General features: G+C 43.1%; 1 protein-coding gene across 12 annotated transcripts in view; it reads right to left on the bottom strand.

Moving 5' to 3' along the window:
- cno (adherens junction formation factor afadin) overlaps positions 1-20,390 on the bottom strand; it is a 585,480-nt gene that overhangs the window by 225,849 nt on the left and 339,241 nt on the right. For all 12 annotated transcript variants that reach the window (XM_071673965.1, XM_071673968.1, XM_071673973.1 and 9 more), the window contains one exon: positions 1,053-1,291. In XM_071673965.1, coding sequence (XP_071530066.1) covers positions 1,053-1,291 — 239 coding nt within the window. The remainder of the gene's footprint in view (positions 1-1,052; positions 1,292-20,390) is intronic.

Raw genomic sequence — 20,390 nt, 5'->3', positions numbered from 1 at the left:
AATATAATATACTCCAAAACAGGCTGAATCCACTTTTTGGAAAAGAGGCCAGGCTAAGATTTGAAAATCTTACTTTTAAAAACCAGAAACTCTAAAAATCTCTAAATTAGCCCATCTAAAATTACCACTAACTTTCAACTCAAACTTCCAGAGGAAACCAATTTTGTTTACCTAGTACTGAAGGATATACCCTGTTGTTACTGTCGAGTAAATGGTTGTAAGGATCACACTTTCATCAGGTATTTTTCTTACATCCCTCTATACTTTACTCTTAAGCCATTATCCACAATGTAAATGAGTTCTGGGCAGTGTTGCAAAGAGAAAGCAAATTTTGTTTACTATTCAGCAGAAAGTGGAATTAAACATCAAAAGGTAGCATGAAACTAGATCAGCTGACCTTGACAGGCTTCAGTATAAATACATTGGAAGTTCAGCATATTTATTTCTTGGTCACTTTTGAGTTAAAAGTCCGGACTATTTCATAAAGAATTACATTCAGTGAGCCCTGTGAATTTTCAAATGGATGGTTCCATAAATCTAAGTTGTGCCAGAGTATTCACTACCTCAAAAAATATGAAAAATCCTAAGCATATAACAATGCTGCTGAAGCATATATTGACAAGTTTTCTAAGTATGAGGAAGATAAAAATCTTAACCCAGATCAGATTTACAATGCAAATGAGACCGGATATATCATATGTTGCTTGCTAACAATTTGCTTGCTAACAATCTCACTTGCAGAGGCAGATGAACTCAGTGTTTGGCACAAAGAAATGAAGAAAGGAAAGGAAAGAGTGACTTGGCTTGAGTATGCAAATAAAGCAAAGCACACAAAGACCTTTTTTTTTTAAACTAAACTTGTTTTTATAATATTTACCAAACCAAACCATCTACACTGGTTATGCATTTACGGGAGATACAGCATTCAATAACTTTTTAAGCTTCATGATCATCAGAGAAGCCTGGCCCCATACTGAACTATGAGGGTAAAGAACAATCCCTATGATTAATGCAAAGTAAACAATATAACAGAAATAGGACTATGGGGTTACCTGCAGAATTGTGGTCTCATATATACGCTGTCCATTAACAAAGGTGTCTGCATCCCTGGAACATGGAGTAACAGTGACAATGCCCTCTGTATGTGCTATGACACAATGCCGCGGCTGGATGTTCGGACCAAATAGCTGAAGAGACTGGCCCCCAGTGTGCGTGCTTCGGTCTGTGCCAACCTCTGTTACATTGAGATGTAGTTGGTGCTGTCTGCCTGTCCCACCTAGTTCACTGCCATCTGTTGAAATATGAATTTCATAAAATACTCTACAATCAAGATTAAAAGTGTCAACAAAGAATTAAGGTTTCTCATGTTATACACCGAACACTTCACATAAAATTGGTAAAATATTCAAGATGGAGTTATCACAAAACATGTATCAAAGTTCCATAAATCAATAGGCTATTTGTAAAAATAGAGTTTTGGAAATCTTTTTTTGTAAACAATATACATTCCTTAAGTACATTTAAAGCAATCTATCAAACAATGATGAAACTAGACATTCTTGCATAAATGTCCTGCTATCATTACTGTCCTTACTTTCAGTAAGGAGGTAAATTATAAATTTTCCTGATGCAGCATTATAACTCAATAAACATTTCATATGAAACACTTCCTCATGAATGAAGACATCAGAAAAATGATGGCATAATTCATTTTAATATGAAGGTGAGAGGATCTAAATACATTGTTCACCATTAGTAAATGGATACCATTTTACCTGATCTGTTATTCTTCAATAAAGGTGTCTTCTGCTTAACATCAACATATCATAACCAAGATAAAGGGAAGGAATAAGTGCTATGTTTGAGGACAGGGACCTATTTGTCCTGGCTGAAGGGGGTAGAATGGTTTGTAAATGTTCAGGAGGTAAGTTGGGCGTCAGTGTGAGGGGGATGGCACTTCTAACAAACGATGTGCTTAAGATTGTAAGCTAGTTCAAGAAGAATGTGAATAAGAATGAAAGTAGATGGCAAGAAGTGAAACATGTCAGTGCTTAAGTACCTGGTAACAAGAGGAGTGAAAAAGAAATGGGGTGCTTTTAAAGGAGGAAGAGAGTGATGGCTTCCATAAATTTGATGTAGGTTAAATCCTGGTGGTAAGGAATCTGAACACAGGGATGGATGGTCATGAAAAATGAACTCTGAAATGGGTAACGTTTCTCCTACAATTAAAGCACAACATTATCCCATACAAGGAAGCTTACTGTATTCATATCTATCGTTAATACTATATTATAGTTACTATCCACATCAAAACTATCTTGAACAAATTCATTTATGATTTGTTGACCTTTATTAATCCGTGGGAAGATATAAGCTGCGCGGTTTGACTTAAGAAGGGAAGACCATACCTGCTGACATGTATCGGTAACATGGAGATGATGAGCGAAGAAAGATGACCAAAAGCTGTAAATGATAGAACTGGAGCGAACAATTAGACTGTGGCGGAGATGGAGGGATGGAGTGAAGTCCTTGGGGGGTATCAGAAAGACAAATAGTGTGCGTGCTTTGGATAGAAATGAGATCATTTTATATTGGGGGGAGGGGGGTGTCAATGTACTGTCAATAGTTTGAAATAGTAGAAAGACAAAGTAGTCATATGAGGACTTTGGCTCTATTCATTGGGCCCTAGTTTCAGTGCATTATATATCCAATAAAGACAGTATGTGCAAACAAGAACACTGTCAGATAATTCTTGATGCTACCTTGCCGCAACGAGAAAAGCAATTGGGTGTAAAAAAAAAAAAAATGCTAGCCATCTAAATGAGTAAGCATTATATCAAATCTCACTAAATGCTACCAATCTGATCAATTACTTTATCCTTAAAAGTCTTCACATCAGGGAAGAGAGAGATCAACTCAAACTTGCAACGTTGAAGGATAACAACCGTGAGTCCTCATTCTCAGAAATGCTCGACTGCACAATAATGCTTCCGTATCAGTTTTCATATTACTGGGCTACTGAGAACTGCCTAATGCATTTATGTCCCTGAATTCTCGATGCCATCGTTTGGCTTGAGAGCTTTATGTTTTTGTTTTAACTTTCAATCTTCTATGCAATAAATATCCCTAAAAAAAACACCACTTCCTGTTATTAATCTGAAAAGCATATGTAATGATATTTACTCTCCCTCTGTAATACTCTGCAGCATTTTCCCTTTGTAGTGAGGATGAGGACATGAGTTCGTTATCTCGCTTATGAAAGCAATTTTACAATACGGTCTTTTTAATTTGAACATATACGGAACACAAATCAAAAGGTCATTTACATATATGTCCTCTCGAAGAGTCAAGGACAGTAACGAAAAGGTTAATTGACATCAAACTTCAAAACGACATAATCACTGTTTTAACCTTAAAACTTTTGGAATTACTATGAAAAGACAAACACTTCGTCCCATTTTACTAGTCTTTTATTTGACTTTAATTTCAGGTCAGAGAGAACAATCATATCAGTTGTTTACCATTACGAAACCTAAGAATGTTGGGTCTCAACGTGAATAAAAGTTATGGTACAAAAAAAAGTCTTACAATACATAACTAGATGAATAAAAGTTATGGTACAAAAAAAAATTGTCTTACATTACATAACTTGATGATTTAGTCACTGTACAACAGAATAAATATGATTTGAAGTATCCATTCACACTGGCTAGGTACACTGAAAATCATCTAATTGTCCACCTTGGAGGGTAACTTTTTTTTTTTTTTTTTTTTTTTTTACAGATCTCTATGTACGACTAATATATTCTTCTTGAGATCTTCATACGCTTGGCAGCAAAGCAAGATAAGTTTAAGCCGCCTTGAATACTATCCTCTTTGACAGATGCTTCTCAAAGTGGGTTTGTTCACTGGGATTCCCTTTATCTTCAGTTTTGCTCAGATATCACCGAGAATGGATGCGTCAATTTGTGCTCCTAATCCTTTTGTGTATTCAATGGTGTATGGGTCTCATAAGACACCCAAGGAAAGGAGTAGTGTGGTGGATAAATAACTTATAAGTAATAAATGGCCTACATATATGGGAAGCCCTCTATCTATTAGCAGGAAGACCGTGGTCTTTGTATCTTAATAAGGTAAAGCTTAAACTTCAAGTACTTTTTACAATAACTTGCAGTTCTTTATTTTCTCCCACTGGATCTGTTGTACTCAAGGGTAGATAAAGTATCCTAACCCGTGGCAACCGCGTTCAGGGGTAAATCAAAGAATGAACAGTACACGTTAACATTCAACCTAATACATCAAGTTGGGAGGCATTATTAAGTTCCCAAAGAGAGAGAGAGAGAGAGAGAGAGAGAGAGAGAGAGAGAGAGAGAGAGAGAGAGAGAGAGACGCAACAGCTAAACCATTTTCATTCAAGATATATATCTCCTTCAGTTATGCTGTAGCTCAGAGGACGAGATAAACGGCTGATGACCCGCTGATACGTCGCTTACAACATCAAACACAAGAATTCCATCAACATTGAGGGGAAACAAAGGGATGGCAGTGGACGAGCTTTGTCGGACGATTAAAATGCTGCCCGATGACTGGACCTGACATCTAATTCCATCAAAGTTATTCCAGTCTTCACACACCAAAGGACCTGAATATTATTTATTCCATTTACAAATTTTCATTCAGCTTCATGGTTCTAAATACACAGATGATATGCAACAGGGATACACTTTCCCAAAATTATTTTGCGCATTTCTAAAGCTCTGCTGCATATTTGGATTTGCTTTTCGTATTAAATTTGTCCAAGAAATGGAGTTGGGGTTTAAGACTCATGAGTCCGACATAACCCTAAGCCTATCGACTGCATGTGATCATGTGACCCATAAATCAGTAATCTTTTTAACACAAAAATAAAAATCAATAAACATTTTTACAGTCTAACTTCAGATTTCTGTTTATGTGCGATACCAATCAAACATAATAATGCACTTATTAGGTAGGCCAACTTAATCATGTTTAAAAGAATATTCTGACATATCGTACTTCTCTTATTTAAAGCTGTAGATCCTACCTATATTACTGTGTCAAAGCGATACAACACCAAAGCATTTAAAATCATTCTCTAAACAGAATGCCAGTAGCACAGCCCACGAATATCTGCACTTAATCCAAGAATGAATCAGATAGAGGGACAATAGCAAAATACAATAATCTACACATGCAAAACAGGGTACGTAAACAATAAACATAGTATGGAAGCTGGACCATCAGGTGGTAGAAGACCTGCCTACATCTCGACCATCTGCTACGTTCACGCGAGGCGAGAGTAGCGAAATGCAGGAGGAACAGGGCAACAACAGTCTAGGTTGCTCAACATTGTGTGGTTTGACCACCTCAGACGTGGTAGATGGACATGATAAATAACTAGAGGGACGGGATTTTGAAAGCTGAAGAATTTAGGAGGGTTTTGTTGGAAGGTTCTTGGAAGCGTTGTAAGGAAGAGAAAGGAAGAAAAAGGGAGAGAGAGGGGAGGAAGGAGAGGGATAATAGATCATACAGTTCAACCCAGCTGCTCCACTGTGACAAGGTATACAAGACAGACGGTTTAGGTGGGACGGTGCGCGCTGCCTATAAACGACTTGGCCTGAGCCAAATATCCTGAGCTTTATTTGTTTCGCCTTTGGCTGCCTCACTGGTCACCCGCGCCCTAACGATTTTTCTGCGAGTCCGTTTAGATTGCTCCTATTTTTGCTATGGTTTAGAGTATCGTCAAGTGTGTCAACGAAAAGGAACTGCAATACTGGCCAGATCAGTGAGGATGATCATACTACCAGTGCGGTAAAACAGGTTCATCATAGATGCCACAACTTTCTCCATTATTTCACGACTGAACCATAAAAAAATTGAATGTTCCCCTACGTTAATGACTTCGTAATTCTCTTAATTAAGTGAAGTTCCAAAGTTCTCCTTCCTTTAACGAATCAGCAGGAATCCCAACCCTTCTAGAAAAAAAAAAAAGTTGGGTTAGCGAAGGTTTGAGGTAAGAAAACTAGGACGATGGTAATTGTGGGAGAAACCTGAGAAAAAAAGTTTCGTTTTGACACTCCTGCTGGACAAGAACCTCCCAATCAAGCTATAATCTGCTGGATCAAGTGCAGTATGTTCACGTTACGTTTCATATCAATGAATTTCTGGTTATAACTAAAAGGCTTATTATAAGGAATGCATTCTATATTTTTGTGACTACTTTAATCCTACTGCTAGGGACAGGGAAGTTATGTTGCTTCATTGAAAGTACAGCAACAATGCTTAAGTGACCATGACAGCAGACCTTTTAACCCTATATCCCACATAATCTATCCTTACAAAGATGCCAGTAGATGAACAGAAAGTATCTATCCACGACGAGATTCAGCCAATGTATATTACTCGGTTTAGGTAACGCGCTCACAGCACGTCCTGTTTTGTTAATAGGCTGTTCCACTCTCCCGCCTCACACATCGTATAACCGTCAATTTTGCGTTCATCTAAGACTAGTTCTTGCCATTTATCTACAATTGATGGCCTGTAACGATCCCTAGACGTGAGGACGTCCATCATTACCACTCCTGGATCTATGACGCATCTGCCTCGTATTATGATCACTTGCGTTTCCCATCAGGCCTTGATAACTTGACAACTTCCCATCTTCAGAAGTGGAAGAGAAAATTTCCCAGTCGAACATCATGTTAATTCCGGCAGCGCACTGGCAGACTTGGAGGATGCCTGCTTGTTGGTCTTCCCTGTTTCTTCGTCCGACGAGACTGCCACGTTTTCTCTGGTGTCATACAGCAAGACTGATAATCTACGTTATTGAGATACAAGAACGAGGAAGACAAGGGGAGGAACCAAAGTACCCTGAGACACAGAGACAATGAATTTCGCAGTCAGCTAATATCATTTACAGCCTTTGTTAGAAACTAGAGAACCAGTGTCTTATTAGTGTTCACTTGGGGTTGTTTCCTTTGTACACATTTTACGTGCAGTTCGTTGATGTTTACACATGTCAAAGGTTTCATTCAATGGTCTGTTCCAGTAACATCTGTCCCTCCTCCTACGTCAACACTTGATGCACTTCATCGTACGGGTCCAATCGCTGTGAATTCAAGGATCGTCCATCTCTATATCCGTGATCTCAGGTTCTAAATTAAATAATTCAGTACATCATTTTCTCAACGCTCTCTTAAAAGAAAAAAAAAAACTCGTGAGAGAATGTAAATCAATTGGCCACCTCCTTAATGAAAAGAACTGTCAGTTCTTTTAGAACTTTACGGAGTGACACTAGCATGAACTTTGTAAGTGTTGAGCACAATTATCTGTATTAGTAATGATAATAATACAATACTCTCTCTCTCTCTCTCTCTCTCTCTCTCTCTCTATATATATATATATATATATATATATATATATATATATATATATATATATATATATACACACGAAGGTAAAATTATCATGTGAATTAAATTTTTCTGCACGTTGGTCGCCTGAGCAAGAACTCACAGCGTTTAACCGCTAACCATTCGCTCAACTTTCCCTTACATTTCACGTACTTGCTTCCAGTCATCTGCGCACGAGTCTTCCCCTCTATATAAAGGGTCAATACTGGATGCAGTTTCGGAATTTGTGCACAGGGGAAAACAATGTATTTTGGGTTTCCAATGTATACCTTGCACAGGCATTTGTTTCAAGTGCATTTGCTGATGTCAGTGTGAGATATTTTTATTGAAAGAGTTTGCTCAAAGGTTTTGATTGTGCATTCCAACCATACTTCCTCTTGGGGAGACGGCTGGCCCGACTGACGTGGAATGGAACCAATTCTACGCATCGTATGTACGACTCCACATTTTCCTTCATTTTTCCGAGGACTCGTCAGGTCTATTTACACAATCTACCTCCCCTATGAACCGGCTCTGAGGCAAGTATCTCATACTGTTACCCCGGTAAATCATGGACAGTTAGTTATTCACTATTTTCTAACCCGTCTAATACGGCCGTTGTACAGCTGGGGAGCTGGGGGCTTACGATGAGACGTAGCTAGGACGCCATGATGGTGGTCTGTTACGAATGAAGTCTTCGCTGCTGGTGAACACTATGATTCTCTCTCTCTCTCTCTCTCTCTCTCTCTCTCTCTCTCTCTCTCTCTCTCTCTCTCCACCCTGGTTCCGTTAACTACTGACTGAGGACACATTTGCCTCTGATGTAAGAGATGCCTCCCTCCTGAGGAGCGTCCAGTGAGACTTCAACATCTGAACATGTTGAATCCAGGCAGATGCCTTCATCCAACATGCCATGAACAAGTCAACAGGAGTAGTTACATTTGGCGTGTGGGTTTCTGCTCTCGATGTGAGTTACAACGCTCCCAGATTTTTTCTGTCCGTAATTGCGCTCTAAATTCAGGTGGTTTACGCATCACGACAATGACTCAATTGTGGCTTTCAGTGTTTTCATGGCTTCTGGACTTGAACAACATCGCTTGAAGACTTGAACACTCCAGCATATACAAGTGAGGGTTTTACACCACCCGCCTCCATCCAGACCCACACTGGATGATGGTGTTGGCGCTGTGGTGGTGATGGCGGTGGTGACGGCGGCGGTACGGCTGGTTGTGGTACTGGTGACAGCGGTGGTGCTGCTGGTTGTGGTACTGGTGACAGTGGCAGTACTGCTGGATGTGGTAATGCTGATAGTAGAAATTTTTTGGTGTCCGGGACTTAGTTGTTATCTTGTAGATGTGGTGGTGGTGGTGGTAAACCACGGAAAGGTCTGTGGGGCCTGGATGTGGATAGGGAGCTGTGGTTTCGGTGCATTGCACATGACAGCTAGAGACTGAGTGTCTGAGCGGATGTGGATTTTTTTCGTCTATTTCCTGGTGCTACCTCGCTGACGCATGGGGTGGCGATGCTGTTTCCTGTAGGGTGGAGTGACCCCGGGAATCGGATGAACGCCAGCAAGTGAACAAGTATATTCCTTTTTGTCCACGGGAAAAATGAAACACAAGTTCCCAAGTGCACTTTCGTGTAATAATCACATCATCAGGGGAGACACAAGAAAGAAATACAACAGTCAGTTGATATACAACGAAGAGACGTAGCTAGGACGCCATCTGGTGAACAGGTGACTATCCGAATGAAGCCTGGGTTCGTTCAAGTCTGGCAACATGCGTATCATAAAATCTATTATGTGAACAAGGAAAGGAATTGTAAAAAAAAATTACCAACAATTAAACTACCCAATTTGTATGGATCTTCACTAATGTTAGCGTTACAATTCTCGTGTGTATTCAATAACAGAAGATTCAATATTTCTCGTGGTACTGGAGTAGATTTAATACACTGATATGGCATTACTCCAGTCAATACAATGCTCATAATTCTTAACATGATTAAACAAGGCATGAATCAAATGCCACTGACCCACCTTCATCTGAAACCTACTCCTCCCCTTCTATTCCAACTCGCAAACACTCTTTTCTCTTTTGACAGAAACTCCTCGCTGCTTCTATTAGCTTTCCTCTCATACCACGTAACACCTTCCACAAGGCATCACAATCATCTCTACCACACGCTTCCTCCATATCCAAAAATGCCTCGTACAAATTCTTCTTCCCTGAATATTTCTCACACAGATTCTTGCAGAGCAAACACCTGATCCACACATCCTCTACATCACTCCTAGAGCCACACAGTTCCTTACTAATCTGCGCGCATTATAAGTGTAGTTACATGCTCATCTTTCACTGCCCTTGTGTGGAGGGCACACCAAGACACCCAGCAGCCTTGTTCTAATGTATAATGGAGTCTAAATACGGTGAATGAAGAGAGTTAGCTTTGACGATGAAGATGATGGCATCTGCGTACACCAAGCGTCGCCTGGGTAACGTTTCCCGCCAACCGAGCACCTTCCAGTCTTCTCCAAACGTTTTCCACCAGCGGTCAGGTGCCTCCTCCAGGCTTCTCCAAACGTTTTCCACCGGGGGTCAGCTGCCTCCTCCAGGCTTCTCCAAACGTTTTCAACCGGGGGTCAGCTGCCTCCTCCAGGCTTCTCCAAACGTTTTCCACCGGGGGTCAGGTGCCTCCTCCAGGCTTCTCCAAAAGTTCCCACCGCTCTATCATAAACGCTCTTGTATATTTCAAGTTTCATTCAGCGGAAGACTTCTTGGTTTTTTATTCTTATGACGTCAAGTTGGTCGGGATAAAAAGGTTCAGGGTTAAATACGTTGATGGCTGTGTCTGGCCAGGAGTGAGGATGAAAGCGACTAAGTACACTTGGCAAGGCTTCAACCGGAGTATAATATCTTCACTCCTTCCACTTCACCTCTGCCATTACCCTCCTTGGAATTCTTTCCTCTCTCTCTCTCTCTCTCTCTCTCTCTCTCTCTCTCTCTCTCTCTCTCTCTCTCTCTCTCTCTCCATTCATCACAGAGCGACTTTCTTTCAACTTCCGTAGTTACTTATTCGTTCACTCGTCTTCTCTCACGACGTCAACTGGTCATCTTCACTCACCTGTCACTAGGACGTTCCCGCCTATCACGGTCTGTTCTGCGTTACGTCTGGGGAGAGAGAGAGAGAGAGAGAGAGAGAGAGAGAGAGAGAGAGAGAGAGAGAGAGAGAGAGAGAGAGAGAGAGAGATCTGTTCCCCCCCCTCGCTGCTTCTGTCATTAAGTCTCACTCAAAGGTCAACCTTACTGCACGTGTCTGCTCCCCATCTTCCCCTCCCCCGCCTCCTCCCTTCACATGCACGTGTCTGTCCCCAACCTTCTTCTCAGCACATTCCTTCACCCGCCTGTTTACAAGGAATGGGAAAAACAATTGATAATACTCCTCAAGGCGCAACTTCTCTCACGAATACGATACTGTTGTTCTCAAACATCACAGCAGAATTCGAATGGGTTCAGAGATCCTTCACGGCCCATATTAACGTGGTAAGGGGACTGAATTACAGGGAATGCCTGAAATCATCCAAGTTATATTCCCTGGAGCGCTGACGAGAGAGAGTTATACAATCATCTATACATGGAAAATCCTGGAGGGCTCGGTCTCCAACTTACACTGGGAAATGACGTTCTGCAGGCAAGACAGGCGTAGAAGACTCGGTAAAATACTACCTCTGAAATCCAAAGGTGCGACATGCACCTAAAGAGAGACAACACCTTAAACATTCGTTGCCCAAGACTCCTCAACACCTTGCCTGGTATCATTAGAAACATCGTGGGATACAAAGAAGAGACGTTCACGTTGAATGAACTGGACAAATCACTAAAAAAAAAAAAAAAGTGTACCATACCAGCCAAGGTGTGTGGGCTATGTGGGACTGCGGGGCAGCGGCTTCCAACAGCATGATCTACCAACGACCCAACCCAGCAGCCTGGGCCCCCAGCCTGGGCTGTGTGGACAGAGGACCCTCGAAGACCACACCAAACACGGTGTCTCCCCCATATACAACCATCCCTCTCTCCCTTGTCCCGTTGGTTACCTCCCTCTACCCTCATTATCTCTGTTATCTCCCGTTCCTCCTTCACTGTCTCCATCCTTTCCTCCATCTTGCTACATGCGTTTCCTCTCTTCGTCTATGCTTCCTTCCCACAGGTCCATCTATCCCATCCCGCCGTCCATCCCAAACTATCTGCCTCGTGGGGCTCGGTGTGGCTGATGGTGCAGACGACAGCGATAAGATCAGCTGACGGAGCCCAGCCACCGCCACGGTCAACACTACAGTAGTGACCACACTCACCCAGTGGCCAACTTTACCAGTTCCGCCTGGTAACCGCATCCACGATCTGGTCAAGGCAGTGTGTGTGTGTGTGTGTGTGTGTGTGTGTGTGTGTGTGTGTGTGTGTGTGTGAAGGGGATCATGCTACTACGCCATGATAATGATGAGAAGCTGAGAACAACAGTGGTATATAAGACAATACATCTGAAGAGAACTTTATAATGCTTTCTGGGTTCCTGGAATGTTAAAGCTAATCGTTCTCGTAAAATGGATCACAGCTGTTGTAGAGAAGATATTCTACAAAGAGACTGGCGACTATTTCTTAATGAAAACTAGTTTGATGTATGACAACATGAAAAAGCTATCAGTAATTATTATGAAATACATAAAATCTCCTTTTCCTTCAACGGAGTCTCCAGTCACGGACAAAAGCACACTATCAAGGCCTGGCCATACTGAAATATAAGAAGTTTAACGAAAGAAAAAAAAATAGACAAGGACAAATATTTACGAATTGTGGAGGAAGTGAAAAACCTATCTTAAAATGAGACAGGTCATAACTGGGAAAGACATGAGAGGGTAGAGCGTTCCAAAGCTTCGAGGTGTAGGGAAAGAAACAGTTATCAAAACGGCCCACCCTCGAGCTGCTGCCAACCACCACAAAGTAATCATCTGACGCAGCAGCTTGCCCAGTCCTGCATAGTCTAGCTAGTGGTGGGGGGCACGCAAGCAACCAATTCTCGGGAGCAAAATCCAAAGTAATACCTATAGAAGAGGGAAAGTGAACCAACACTGCGGCGTAGGGCACGAGGGTCAAGTGTGGAAATTAGCCTGGGAGAGTTTATAAGTCGAAGAGCTTTAAATTCAACTACTGTTGCAGAGCTAGAACCACCTCAACTGTGAGAGCAGTACTCCATACGGGGGCGAATCAATCCTTTGTATAAACGGAGCAACTGCTCGGATGAAAACAAGACTCCCGGTTTCTTAGAGGCAGACTTAGCAATTCCCGTAACGTGGGGTTTCCAGAAAAGAGTGGATGTTACAGCAGTACCAAGGATGTTCACTGAGTCAAGAGGTGGAATTACGGAGCCGTCAAAGGCAAGAGGGAAAACTGCGACGAATTTTCGTTAAAGAGACGGGGATCAAACGTACCCAGATTAATCAGTGTGATGAGACGGACATGTTTGTTTCATTTGTTCTTCTGTTTAATCTAACAAACTTTCGAGAGATGAGAAGGGTTAGAACACCTCTGAAAATGTATCCATCATCATCATCATCATCATCATCATCATTCAGCGAGTGTATTGTATAATCTATGGCGCATGGAGGGCAGATCACCCCTCTATCCCTCACCCTTACCTTGGATACGCCCGTGTTGGCAACATCCTTTTGCAGCACTTGATGGTGTGTTGCCAAGTGCCATGTCCTTCCTCTCATCACTACGAGACTAACACCAACGTGCTGGTGCTACACATGTCCAGGGGCGGCCAGAACCCAGCATGGCCATTACTGGCGTTACCTGGTGACACTCCGACACCAGCCCCAACCACATCCACTCTAACGCCGTCGACAGACACAACAGTGTGAGGAAGACACGTGCCTCTCCAAACCCCTACACCAGCCCGCTTCCTATCCACCCACCACCTGGCTCCCTCCACCAGCCTCCTCTACACACACACACACAAACACACATACGGTAATACTGTTGGTATATAAAACATTACAATCTGCTACGAAAAACAAATATCACAACAAAATACAAATATGCAATTATTCATGATTACCTTCGGAAAACGGTACAAATGAAAATGGAGAGGTCGTCACCGTAGACTTGATAACGCTGGTTCGTTCAGACTGCTCGAAGATCTATGACCCAGTAACGGGGTCAACACAGACCGTGTCGCCCATCACCACCCAAACCCGTCGTACTGTACACCAGGGAGCTGCTGGGGAACTAACATTACCCTCTGATGTGAGGAACCTCACTGACATGCCTCTCATCCGTTGAGAGGAACGTATATTAACTGATAAACAAAACAAAAATATTCCTCTTAAATCTCGTAATATTTCATCACGTGTTTCCTGCAGACATCACCTGCTGCACCAAGGTTTAAGGCAGGTGTGTGGATGTGGGTACCAGAGGCGAGTGGTGTGGCGTCTGCACACAGCAGTACAACACCTCACACAGATAACCCCAGCACACGTACGACATCGCCTTGCCTTTCTACAGACGCCTCTGGCCTTGACGGCGACTCCCGCGGTGGAGGCTCACCGCGAGAACTATACAGCCAGCGAATACAATAGCAGCGGCAGTGGGTCAGCCAGCCAGCCAACCAGGCGGCTGGCGAAAACCACCACCACCACTACCCTTGGGGGCTGTGTGGCAGCCACACCAACAATGATGACACAACTGATGGTCCCGCCATTGGTCGATAATTCCACTACAGTCAAGAGGCACTTGCCGGTATCGTCCACCTCCTCCTCCTCCTCCCATCTACTACACTCCCCACCACAATGGTTCCGTCATGAGGGAACTGTACACTGTTCACCCACACGAACTGCGCTCTGTCCACCAGGTGTAGACATCGCCCCACACAATAACGCTACTCCTAAGGTCACGCAGGAAGCGGCACTTGTATGCACAGAGGTACACCACCGTCGTCACGTTACTGATCACTCTACCCAGTTACTCCGCTCAAACCACCTTCAACCACCACACTGACTCGACAACAGGGTCTAGAACCAGCGGCTGAGACAGAGACAGAGAGAGAGAGAGAGAGAGAGAGAGAGAGAGAGAGAGAGAGAGAGAGAGAGAGAGAGAGAGAGGCGATGTTCACTTACCAACATTCAATAATGATTTGTGTTCTTGAGCGTGCACAGCTGGCAGCCCGAGCAAGTCAATAAACAAAAATCTATACTGTGTGGCAGAGAATCCTGTAGCTCACTTCAGGACCCACACAAGCTCCGTGCCTCTCCCCTTTCACCACCCGCCTTATCATATCATCCTTACATCCCATCTACCCAAATCTACCATAGTTTCTATCATCTACCTCATCCTCACGCTCCCTCACACTCTTCTTACAGTCTGTCCCATTTCTTTTTTTCCTCCACTAATCGCCTATCCTGTTTAATACTACAAACCTAACACCTCAGAAATATAGAAGTTGAAGTACATTCTACAAGACGACAACACAGAGAGCGAGGCGAGTGTATCCCTGCCTGGCGGCTGTGTGGTGATGCCCTCCACAGCGGCTGACACACTCCCACACACCCACACAGTCGGCTCAAAAACCTTAACTCCAGGTCACAAGCCAGGCTCGCCTGCCGCACCTCCGCTCCGTGATTACCGTAACAGCAACGCGACGCAACACGCCGGCTCCTGAGAACTCTCCGGGGCTCGAACCATTACCATATTGATTTTTTTGAGACTTCGATAAAATGCTTTAAACGCAGGCCAGGAACCAAAGTGGGTAACTTCACGAGAGTAAAGAGCTTTTCAACAAGCTCCATTACGTAGGAGGTAAAGTTCTATTAAGTTGGAGGTAAAGTTCCATTCAGTAGAAGGTAAAGTTCCATTACGTTAGAGGTGAAGTTCCATTTTGCGGGAGGTAAAGTTCCATTACGAAGGAGGTAAAGTTTCATTACGTAAGAGGTAAAGTTCCATTACGTAAGAGGTAAAGTTCCATTATGTGGGAGGTAAAGTTCCATTACGGAGGTAAAGTTCCATTACGTAAGAGGTAAAGTTCCATTACGTTAGAGGTGACGTTCCATTATGTGGGGGGTAAAGTTCCATTACGAAGGAGGTAAAGTTCCATCGCACATAATACTTGACATAAAGAACATCCACCAGAAAAGTTCTGGAGGATCATATCAGATGACGTCACCTCCGTCAAACCTCTGAAGGACACCCGCTCGCTGCCTCAGGGAAGACAAGACGGCGGGACGGACCGTGCGACTCTTCAAGACGAGAGAAGCAGCGAAAGCCATCATGAGATCAAAGCTCTTAACGTCTCCACTACATAACTCTGCTGTATGGCAACAGTGTTCTATACGACGGACGAACTTGCAGTTTGAAGGTAGGAAAATCAAAATACGGCATCCACTGGGACGTGGAAAAAGAAAATGATAACCACAGACATCCACTGAAATCAGAAAGTATTTTCTTGGCCACACACTGAGGAGAGATATATCAACATTTACACATAAGAAGCAATAGTTCCCCCTTGCACCAAAGGCACGGAAGGCATTCATCAAATACAACCAAGTCAGACGTTGTCATAACTACAACACGAGATACTGAATTTTGATTTTTGCCGCAACTGTGGGTACGAGAAAACAGTAAAAATCCCGAGCGAAACATCGCCAACCCAAGACTTTCAGGTATTTAATAACACTAAGAGGCAACCAGGGGAGGGAACGCAGGGCCCGCAGGCCATAGCATACCACATCTTATCTGATTACAGAATCAACATATGATTTCGATCCCTTGTGGAGATGTGGAGGTGGAGGGAGAGTCCTGACGATTCGTGGGCTGGTATACGTATGGTGCGGTACGATCACCCAACCCTGGCCAAGTGACACCTCCCAACCTGTGCTATCTACTTGACAATCTTATCTATCTACTAATCTCGGATTAATAGTTAAGTGAGGTTCCTGGGGAAAGGTTGTGCCTGGTGTACACCTGGCGTAGGAACGTGGCGTATGACTGGTGTACCTGTTGTATACCCAGTGTACCTGGCGTATATCAAATGCACCTGGAGCATAACTGGTGTACTTAGTGTATACCTGGTGTACTTGGTGTATACCTGGTGTACGTGGTGTATACCTGGTGTACGTGGTGTATACCTGGTGTACGTGGTGTACACCTGGTGTGCGTGGTGTATAACTGGTGTACCCCTGGTGAAGTTTTCGATGGTCTTCTATCTCCACATCCCTGGCTCGACCCAGGATACTGGGCTGGGTCACTGTTAGACCAGCTTGTTCGAGGCCGCAGCCCGCAGCCCCACTTAACCTCCACAGTTCGCTGCTACACTTAGTAAATACTTGTCCAGGACACTTTCAAATCTCTCAAATGACCATGGAATTCAATGACAGTAACCCATAAGTCTTCCACGCCTGTCGTGTCAGTAGGATATTACTTTCGTGTGTAAGTTGAAAAACATATCTTGTAGGATATTTTCCAGGTACACATGATGATATACCTCCCCTGTCTGCACTCCAGGGAATACAGACACAGTGGTTTCAACCGTTCCGTGTAATTCATTTCCTTTGCCCATACATAAAAACTGCCAGGGGGAAAATCTCAACCCATATAGTTACGAAATGGGATTTCTGACCACATTTCCAAGGCTGAGTTCTGGAATGGTGTATTGGAGGGGGGAATATGGGTGCTGGCTGAGTGCCTTCCAAGGCCATAACCATACCCAACAGCCCACCAGGCACGAGAGAGGGAGGTACTACAAAGCCTGTGTACGTGTTAATGTTATGGCCAACATTTCTCTACACAGGGTGTTTGAGACGATGATGTCACATACATTACGTCCGCTTTCCTTTGCTAGAGATAAAGTCTTAAGTTATTTCTTCTGCCTGGTTTTGATATTTGCCGAATGATGGAGAACTTAAGTCCCATAGGTATATAACTCCCGACGCGACTTTCAAAGCTCAAACAACGCAACAGAGATGTTGCCTCACAGTAACTGTGTTGGAAGCATCAAACTCTTTCAATCTTCTCACGAATACCTTGTGTTTCACCCAAGCGGCAGCCCGTGAGGACACAGTGCATAAGCTTTCGAGAGAGAGAGAGAGAGAGCAGATGACTGCCACAGCGGCCTGAGTTGGTCGCGTCTTGCAGTGTTGTTCAGAGGGACCCGGTCCAAGCCTGTCCCGTGAGGTAACCTCAGATTACGACGACGAACACGAACACTGCCTGGCTACACAGCGTTCAGTACAACAGCATTCACTCCCTGCCAACCTCCACCACCCTGATCAATACACATTACTGGCTGCACCTAGACGATCCGTGGTTAATGGTACCTACCCACACACACACACATACTCATTTGGCTAAACTCCCACTCGTCCAATATTCATGATAATGTTCCCATCGAGCTTGTCCACCACGAAGCTGCTCCAAGGTCGACGACGATCCACAAGTTTAATCCGGCATCTTTAACGCAAGTCTGACAATCAACTTTAGGACGAGTGAGACACGTGCTGGGCTAACACGTGTGAGTCCCCCCGCACACAACCGAAGGTAATATCGGTCATGTGAAGAACCCTGGCCTCTTCCATCTCGATCACATTATGTGGAGCATAGCAATACCATTTACAGCCTTCTCATGACCTGAAATTATTTGATCAGCAATATATATATATATATATATATATATATATATATATATATATATATATATATATATATATATATATATTGCAAGAGGTCACAGTGGTGTGCGTGATCTTGTATTTGCTGATACCCACGAGGGAAATGAAACACGATAAGTTCCCAAGTGCAATTTCGTGTAATTATCACATCGTCAGGGTAGATACAAGAATGAGATAGAAGACGCAGAACAGTCAGTTGATATACGAGGAGAGACGTAGCTAAGACGCCAGTGGTAAACAACTGTTTACCGATTGGTGGTGTTCGGGGTCTGGCCAGAACCCGGACATGGTACCACCATCCCGTAACGCTAACTTATCAATGGCGTCTTAGCTACGTCTCTACCTTGTATATCAACCGACTGCTCTACGTCTTCTATCTCATTCTTGTACCTCCCCTGACGATGTGATCACTACACGAAAGAGTTGTATGGCGTCATGTTGGCTCCTGCAGCACACTTCTCCAATATCAACCCTTGGCTCCTGCTGCACACTTCTCCAATATCAACCCAGTCTCTGTCGTTCGTTGACTCGTAGATAATATTAGCACTAGTAATATACCAACTCTACGTCACCACTCCTATAAAAAGAATAGACTAATGACGTTACTAATCAATGTTATCAATAACAAATTGTTTGCAACAACATCCACTATTATTACTATACCCAGACTAGAACGTGAAACAAGGCGACAGCTGGGTCCCAGACCCAGCTGTGGGGGTAGAAGGCCTCCAACATCCTCGTACGGTGTACGCAAGACACATCAGTGAATAATACACACTACCGCTGGCGCCATGTACACAACATGGACCGACTTTCGGCACAGCATTTACATAAGGCATCACACGCCATCAACATTACACTAATTATTACCAGCCATCATATAGCGGACGACCCTGGCTGTGTTGGTGTTTGTGTTGGTGGCACTTGTACGCCCAGGTGTTGCAGGTATAACTTTAGCGCCATCCCAGCCCGCCACTTGTTTGTCTTGCAAGACAATCCATCGTCAACACTACAGCCACGGAGAGCCAAGTCAACACTCGCGCCATACTGAGTCTCGTTCCCAAAACGTTTCATAGAAATATGGATCGAGTACGAGTATAATACGACTCTTACCATTATCTTACGATGACAGTCGCCATTATCTTACGATGACGGTCGGAGTTTTAGTCATTTCGTTACAAGACACCATTTTCTCGACTCACTACTGGCCTCAACTTCAGTAACTAAGGACGCTGTATATTCTTCCCCCGTTATAACGAAGGTTACGAGGGTGTACATATAAAAACGTCTTGAAAAAACAAATGTAAGAATTGTATGGCGTATTAACGTTAGTGTTTTGTATGGCGTATTAACCTGTGTGGTGTCGCCCCCTGGCGTCCTCCAGCCTGCCTGCCTCACCCCTCAGCTCCTGCTGGTCTGCAACCAGATTTGAAATTCGCGTACAAATTCAAATTCCACGTGATTTTGACCCATGCATATCTAATGCCCAAAGCTTACTGTTGTGGTTTTCAATCTTTCTCACCACACGTTTTGCTTCATCAGCTTAAGTGTGAAGAAAATGTCCTAGACTCCACTTTTCCTTTATTCTTGAAAATACGCGAGGCGTAGCGGGCACACGAACACCGCCCATCTTCAGGCAAATTGATCATGAATAACACAACGCAGTACAGCGAACAAAGCAGGTATGAATCATATCTTGAAGTGTTGTTACCAATGAGGGAGGGAAGTGGATAATATGATGATGGGTGGTGGACGAATGAACTACGAGAGAGCTCGGGGTCACAGTCAGCATGTCGTCTACGTCACAGCTCTCATCGGCAACATTTCAAAACGTCGTTCGTACCGTGTGTCGTATTAATTATAATAAATTTGTGTTGTATTAGTTATAATCACTTTGTGTTGTTATAATCAATTTGTACGTTATAATCACTTTGTGTTGTATCAGTTATAATAAATTTGTGTTGTATTAGCTATAATAAATTTGTGTTGTTATAATCAATTTGTACGTTATAATCACTTTGTGTTGTATTAGTTATAATAAATTTGTGTTGTATTAGTTATAATAAATTTGTGTTGTATTAGTTATAATCACTTTGTGTTATCATCAATTTGTTGTACGTTATAATCACTTTGTGTAGTATTAGTTCTATCACTTTGCGTTTTACTAGTTATAATCACTTTGTATTGTATGCTAAAATGAATTTCTGTTGTATTAGTTATAATCACTTTGTGTTGTATTAGTTATAATCACTTTGTGTAGT

The sequence above is a fragment of the Panulirus ornatus genome, chromosome 19, assembly GCF_036320965.1.
Source record: "Panulirus ornatus isolate Po-2019 chromosome 19, ASM3632096v1, whole genome shotgun sequence".
Lineage (NCBI taxonomy): Eukaryota > Metazoa > Arthropoda > Malacostraca > Decapoda > Palinuridae > Panulirus > Panulirus ornatus.
Note: the sequence above shows the minus strand (reverse complement) of the source record. Positions and strands in the feature narration are given on the sequence as shown.